At 43.5% G+C, this 8253-nt stretch overlaps 1 protein-coding gene across 1 annotated transcript in view; it reads right to left on the reverse strand.

Annotated features, from left to right (window-relative positions):
* Window positions 1-3616: 3616 nt before the first annotated feature.
* Window positions 3617-8253, reverse strand: part of LOC109916305 (organic solute transporter subunit alpha-like) — a 31824-nt gene continuing 27187 nt past the window's right edge. Inside the window, exon 7 of the mRNA XM_020516023.2 lies at window positions 3617-3817. Within this exon, the coding sequence (XP_020371612.1) occupies window positions 3690-3817 (128 nt within the window). The 3' untranslated portion in view covers window positions 3617-3689. The remainder of the gene's footprint in view (window positions 3818-8253) is intronic.

Raw genomic sequence — 8253 nt, forward strand, 5'->3', positions numbered from 1 at the left:
ATTTATGATACACACATATCAGGCATTGACTCTCTCCAAGAACAGAGAATTCAAGCATCTGCCCTTGATATTCAATGCTATTACCAAAGCAAAGTCCTCCACCATCAATAACCGGCAGGTTACAATTGACCAGAAATTGAACTGGGCCAGCCAAACAAATACTGTGGCTATGAGAGCAGGTAAAGCTAGGAATTCTATGATACTTAACTCAACCTCCTAATTCACCTTTGCCTGCCTGCAGTACAAGGCACATGTCAGGAGTGTTGATAGAGTACTGTACACTTGCCTGAATGAGTTCCAACAGCAGTCAAAAACACAACACTATTGAGGACAAAGCAACACACTTGATTCTTATTCCACACATCATTTTCAGCATTCACTGCCACATGAAAAAAAAACACTGCAGTAACACGGCAAGGCTGCTTAGACAACACTTTTCAAACTCACAACGTCTACCACCGAGGTGGATGAGGGCAACTGGAGCACCACTACCTCCAGGTACCCCCGAAGTTATACACCATCCTCATTTGGAAATTTTTTACATTCCTTCATCATCATTGAGTCAAAACCGTGGAACTCACAACCTAACGGCACTGCACATGTACCTATGTACCTTGGGCTGCAGCTGTTCAATGGTAATAATATCTTAGATGATGGGAAATCTGTCTTCTTTGCTGTGGTCAGAGAGAACAAGAACTCTCCTGCCTTGGAATACTTGCTTATGCAATGGTGGACAGCGAACTGAATGATGTCACAAATGTCAGCAGAACAGTCTGGAAGATTCTGACATTGAGAAATTCACGGTCACAATCACATTCGCAGGCACTGGCAGAACCTCCTGCTTGATGCTACTGCTCTAGGTACAAGCATTAGAACTACAGAGTTAAAGAGTTTTACAGCATGGAACAAGGCCCTTCAGCCACTGTGTCAGTGTTAGTCAACAGGAGCCCAGCTAAACTCACCTTTTTCCAGCACTTGTCCCATTGTCTTGTATGCTGTGACACTTCAAGTTATAATCTATACAGTTCTTTAATATTGTGATGATTCCTGCCCCGACCACCCTTTCAGGCAGTGAGTTCCAGAATACCCCTAGAAAACTTTCTTAAATCTCCTCTAAGCCTCCTGTCTTTTACCTAAAATCTATACCCCTTGCTATTGAGTCTCTTACCACAATTGCTCTTCCTCACTTTGTCCTCTGTCCTTGTGCAGTTGGGCTCTGGTTGCACTCCCCAGAAGAACCATCATGTTCATTGTTTTCAAACACAGAAAAATTGTCTAGAGGAAGGTGCACTCTGAGACTTTCCTCACTAACTGCCTGCCTTTCTTCTTCTGACTGGTGGTCAGCTATTCCTCCTGTGAGAGCATTTTCTTAAGGTGTGGAGTGACTTCTAAAAACATCTAAATCCACTTAACTCTCAGATTCACTGCGTGGCTCTAATTGATGCTTAAGCTCAAAAGCCCAGTGCTCAAGCTGGTCAAATCTATGACACCTGTTCCTCTCGGTGATGCTGTCTGTCTTGGGGTCCTCGTCTTATCCACTCCTCTTGGTGACACAGGTTGCCTGCTACAGGGTCTTCATCTTGTCCACACCATTAGAGGGGAGGTGGTGGCCTAGTGGTATTATCACTGGACTGTTAATCCATAAGACCCAGGTAATGTTCTGGGGATCTGGGTTTGAATCCCGCCACAGCAGATGGTGGAATTTGAATTCAATAAATATCTGGAATTAAAAATCTAATGACGACTGTGAATCGGTTGTAAGGGGAAAACACCATAATGCCCTTTAAGGAAGGAAACTGCCATCCTTGCCTGGTCTGGCCGACATGTGACTCCAAACCCACAGCAATGTGGTTGACTCTTAACTGCCGGATGGGCAATAAATGCTGCCTAGCCAGTGACGCCCTCATCCTGTGAATGAATAAAGAAAAGAAACTTGTCTCATGATGAGTTTTGTAATTAACTCCTTCATAAAGTACAGATGATACACACTGCAGATTTAAGTTGTGAGTAACTTTTCCTTTCTTTGCTACCTCTGCTCCATCCCCTTGTTACCTTGCAGAGCAAGGCAGCTTGGCAACGAACAACTAGTGCAACATGAATTGCACAGAAACTTTGTGGTCAGAACTGAGGCCTTCTCCTTATGGTGCACAAACCTTTATTAACTTGGCCAAATTTGGGCAGCTCTACAAAGTGTCAAGCACTTCCACAACCTTCAACCGAGACAATATAAATTAATCAAAAACTAACCCCAGGATAGTTGATGACTCCTTTACGAGTGCTTCCAGGTCAGGGGTGAGGTCCTTCATGTTTCCGAATGTAGGTACACTTGTGCACACTTTGCCAGTGAGACAAGGGTGAAAATGACATCACTGATGTCAAATCAGCATTACATGCAGAATCATGATTTCTGTAACCTACATATCTTCAGTGCATGTTTCTCATACTGGCCAATGCCCCCAAAGTTTTGATATCAAAATGGCAGCTGTGTGCACTACGGAACCCAATTTATCCATCATTGTTTGTTTGATTGATTGATTGATTTAGTGTCATATGTACTGAAATACAGTGAAAAGTTTTGTTTACAAGCGGTACAGGCAGATCACAGCAAGCAAAAGACATACAAATCAAAAAGCACTTAGAGGCATACAAGTTACATTGCAGGTTACATTATTTGAGGCTAGAGTATATTAAACAGTCTGATAACAGCTAGAAAGAAGCTGTTCCTGAACCTGCTTGTGCGTGCGTTCGGGCTTCTGCATCTTCTGCCTGATGGAAGAGGTTGTAGGAGGTCATTACCGGGGTGCGATGGGTCTTTGATGATGTTGGCCGCTTTTCTGCATCAGCGAGCTGTGTAAATGGAGTCCATGGATGGAAGGTTGGCTTCTGTGATGGTCTGGGCTGTGCACACCACATTCTGTAGTTTCTTACGGTCCTGGGCAGACTAGTTTCCATACCAAGCTGTTATGTACCCGGACAGTATGCTTTCAATGGTGCATCTGTAGAAGTTGGTGGGGAAACCTAATGGATATGCCAAATTTCCTGAGCTTCCTAAGGAAGAAGAGGCATTGTTGTGCCTCTTGACTGTCACATTTGCATGGGAAGTCCAGGACAGTTGACGGTTATCGTCACTCCGAGGAACTTGATGCTCTTCACTCTCTCAACCTCAGTTCCGTGAATGTAGATGGGGGTGTGTTCGCCTCCTTTCTTTCAGAAGTCAATGATCTGTGCCAGTATTTGTGATCCGAAATGCAAACAGTATTTTTTTGGAATACACTTTCCTGGAGGAAATTACACTGATAATCAAAATGCTTTCATGGATGTAGGTAAACTCCTTTTTCCTCTCACTAGTTCCATTCCTTACACTCACTCACTATGTTGATACAGCTTAAAAAAGAGATTCAAAGCTTCTCTGCAGCAGAACCATTTGAATACAACTCACACTTTGATATGCAAAAGAAAGTACAGGGAAAATATTGTATTTTTCAAGGGTTCTCCTTTTTATTGTCTTGGCAATAACACTGAGAAAGTACATTTTGTGCGACATGATGAAATATCAAAAGTCAATCCCACACATTATGTAGATAAATCTCATAGAATTTAATGCCATATGTCACTGTAAGTTTCCTTTTTTGAACAAATAACTAATTTATAGAGGAAACATAATTTGACCTATTATTAAAAACATCAAATCAAGGCATGTTATGAAGTGGATTTTCAAAATAAAGCGGAGTTGAGTCTGGCATTTGTTTGCGATAATACTTTCTGGAGACAAGAAGCAAGATAAACATTTCCACGATCTTTACATGGTGGTCTATTTCTGTAAAATAAATGAGGTTTTTTTCAGTGTAAATGTGAGTTCGAGAATTTAATGAAGATCAAGAGAACTATATTTGGTTTCTGAACTAACTACTGATAAGATAAAATATTAACAACATGACAGGAACAAAAAATTGAGAGTAAAGCATGTAAAAGCAAAGCTAAAAGGTAAAACAACATGGGACAGTACATTATTAGAAAGAAAAAAGTGTTATATTTAGGTTTTTGTTGCAAATGTAGTTTGGTGCTACTTCCTAATGAAAAGCCAGAAGGCAGCTTTGTTTCAGGAGACCAATCGAGAACTGGATCCAAATATTGAAAAAATTGCCTTTGCTTCCTCCAGATATCGATGTTCCTTATACCCTTATCAAATCAGAAGATTTCAGTACCTTCAATTACATATGTAATTATTTACTGCAGTTCATTTTCTTTCTGGTTTTACTCTTACCAAATTTCATTTAGTAACCATAAAAACCAGGATACTCCATCGTCTGGCATTTTGAGAAGGGAACATCATTCCGGAAGGACAGAACGAGAAAGGAGACATAATGACATTTTATCGAGAGTATTGCTCATTGCTTTATCAGGAGAATGCTTTAATAATTTCAATTAACCTCTCATTGATGTTTGTAATATCATTATAATTGCTTATTGGGATACAATCTTTCTTAATATCTTTCATTGTAATGATACAGGACAATCTCCATAGTGTTGCACCTGGAGAGTTAAAGACTCAGTGCAGTATTCAGGCAAAACAGGATTGGAGAGAAGGGTATAGCTGTGTCCAGGTGGGGAAAGGAGAAGAGAAAGTAAAGTGGAAGCTCAGCTTTACAATGCCAGAAATCTAAAGTTGTAACATCTTAGATTTATATAGCCTCTGGCCTATAAAATTGATTGTCCCTAAAAATGGGGATCCAGCAGTCAGTGCAATGTATATATATTGTATACTCACATCATATTAGCCACAGGAAATGCAAAATTATCCTGAGACTATCATGCAGCCAACACAAAGTACTTATTTGCTACACATCCAGGCTGGGCCAGGCTGCTAATCGGACAGCAATGACACCATTTAAAGGCAACCACACCTCCTAACGAGAGGGTACAAGCAGCAAAACAGCATTAAAAGCTTCCAATGTGGATGGAAGACCGAGAGAAAGTACCACATCTGCTGCACCCATACATTCAACATAGTAGTCAATTGTTGAACAGTTTGCTTGTCTGTTAGCTGTTAAAATGATTTTGTGCACATCAAATTGACATAAACAACATTATGACAATGATCAGATTATCTGTTTTGGGAATGCCAATTGTGGAAAAAATATTAGCCAGAACACTAGGGATACCTCGCCTGTCCATCTTCAAAATAGTGCCACAATATTTTTTATGTCCACTTGAGGGGGCATTTAGGATCTCAGTTTAATATTTTATCTGTAAAACAGAATATTTGACAGTGCAGTATTCTCTCAGACTGCATGGGCCATCAGCCTTGATTTTGTGCTTTAGCTCTGCAGTGGGGTGTAACCTTCTGATTGGGCATTGATAGTTGTAACAATTGCTCAGGAGGTTAATGCTGAGTTCAGTTAGCAGGACCAGGCTGCCTACGCTAAAAGAAGTTTCCTGATTTCAGAACAACTGTCAAGATAAGAACCTCAACTCTCAGCCTAATTACTCTTTAGTCACACATGTACACCTCACAACTCTCCTTAACCCAATTTGCTTCACTTTCCCACTATCACTGCACCTCACCACTCCACCTCTTCCTCCTCTCATACTTATACATTCTGTAACTCCTATACCTGAGACACCCATTTCTCCATACCACACACTTGCACATAATGTATGGGAAATAATTCCACAGACACTGATATCCAATCACCAAGTCACCCTTTATTTGCACATGGAGAGACCTTAACACAGATCCAGCTCCTCACAGCCAGCTCTCAGAGTGAATAGGATGTTTGACACTCCTTATCTGTCAGCCAGAATGCCCTGATTGGACCAGATTAACAGCCCCAATCAGGGAACCACCTGACTCACCTTGTTGCAATCATTACATCCTTCCCCTCTGAGTCTAAGGACATAGGCTGGTTCTTTATTTTGTAGCTTCTCCTGGGGCGTTTTAGAGCCCAAACAGGTGTGTAATGCACAGTAGCTAGCCTCTTGCGCCTGGACACCACCATCACCATCCCTGGATATGTCCTTTATCACCGGCAGGACAGATCCAGCAGAGGTGGCACTGTGGTATACAGTCGGGAGGGTGTTGCCCTGGGAGTCCTCAACATTGGCTCCGGACACCATGAAGTCTCATGGCTTCAGGTTAAATATGGGCAAGGAGATCTCCTGCTGATTACCACATACCGTCCTCCCTCAGCTGATGAATTTGTGCTCCTCAATGTTCAACAACGCTTAGAGAAAGCACTGAGAATGGCAAGGGCACAAAATGTACTCTGGGTGGGGATTTCAATGTCCACCACCAAGAATGATTCAGCAGCAGTACCACTGATCGAGCTGGTCGGTCCTAAAGGACATAGCTGCTAAACTGCGTCTGCAGCAGGTGGTGAGGGAACCAACAAGAGGGAAAAACATACTTGACCTCATCCTTACTAATCTGCCAGCTGCAGTTGCATCTGTCCATGACAGTATCGGTAAGAGTGACCATCACACAGTCCTTGTGGAGACGAAGTCCCACCTTCACATTGTGATAAACTTTCATCGTGTTGTGTGGCACTATCACCGTGCTAAATGGGACAGACTTCACACAGATCTAGCAACTCAAGCCTGGGCATCCATGAGGCACTATGGGCCATCAGCAGCAGCAGATCTGTACTCCAGAACAATCTGTAACCTCAAGGCTTGTCATATCCCCCACTCAACCATTACCATCAAGCCAGGGGATCAACCCTGGTTCAATGGAGAGTGCAGGAGGGCATGCCAGGAGCAGCACCAGGAATATCTGAAGAAGAGGTACCAAGCTGGTGAAGCCACCAAACAGGACTACTTGCACGCCAAACAGCGTAAGCAGCAAGTGATAGACAGAGCTAAGCGATCCCACAACCAATGGATCAGATCAAAGCCCTGCAGTCCTGCCACTTCCTGTGGTGCATGGTGGTGGACAATTAAACAACTCACTGGAGGAGGAGGCTCCGCAAATATCCCCAGCCTCAATGATGGAAGAGCCCAGCACATCAGTGCAAAAGATAAGGCTGAAGCATTCGCAGCAATCTTCAGCCGGAAATGCCGAGTGGATGATCCACCTCGGCCTCCTCCAGTGGTCCCCAGCATTACAGATACCAGTCTTCAGCCAATTCCGTTCACTCCATGTGATATCAAGAAAGGGTTGGAGACACTGGATACTGAAAAGGCTGTGGGCCCTGACAACATTCTGGCAATAGTACTGAAGCCTTGAGCTCCACAACTTGCCGCTCCCCTAGCCAAGCTGTTCCAGTACAGTTATAATATTGGTATCTACCCAACAATGTGGAAAATTGTCCAAGTATGTCCTGTACACAAAAAAGCAGGACAAATCCAACCTGGCCAATTTCCACCCCATCAGTCTACTCTCAATCATCAGTAAAGTGATGGAAGGTGTCATCAACAGTGCCATCAAGCAGCACCTGCTCAGCAATAACCTGCTCAGTGACACCCATTTTGGGTTCCACCAGGGCCACTCAGCTCTTGATCTCATTACAGCCATGGTTCAAACATGGACAAAAGAGCTGAATTCCAGAGGTGAGGTGAGAGTGACACCCCTTGATACCAAGGCTGCATTTGACCGAGTGTGGCATCAAGGAACCCCAGCAAAACTGGAATCAATGGGTATCAGGGGGCAAACTTTCCAGTGCTTGGAGTCATACCTGACACATAGGAAGATGGTCGTGGTTGTTGGAGGTCAATCATCTCAGCTCCAGGATATCTCTGCAGGAGTTCCTCAGGGTAGTGTCCTTGGCCCAACCATCGTCAGCTGCTTCATCAATGACCTTCCCGCCATCATAAGGTCAGAAGTGGGGATCTTTGTCGATGATTACACATTGTTCAGTACCATTCGCGACTCCTCAGATACTGAAGCAGTTTATGTTCAAATGCAATAAGATCTGGACAATATCCAGGCTTGGGCTGACAAGTGGCAAGTGACATTCACGCCACACAAATGCCAGGCTATGGCCATCACTAATAAGAGACAATCTAACCACTGTCCCTTGACATTCAATGGTGTTACCATTACTGAATCCCCCAATGTCAACATCCTGGGGATTATCATTGACCAGAAACTCAACTGGACTCACCACATTAACACAGTGGCTACAAGAGCAGGCCAGAAGCTAGGAATACTGCGGCGACTAACTCACCTCCTGACTCCTCAAAGCCTGTCCACCACCTACCAGGTACAAGTCAGGAGTGTGATGGAATACGCACCCCTCCCCAACGCCCCCCCCC

The sequence above is a fragment of the Rhincodon typus genome, chromosome 8, assembly GCF_021869965.1.
Source record: "Rhincodon typus isolate 14 chromosome 8, sRhiTyp1.1, whole genome shotgun sequence".
NCBI lineage: Eukaryota > Metazoa > Chordata > Chondrichthyes > Orectolobiformes > Rhincodontidae > Rhincodon > Rhincodon typus.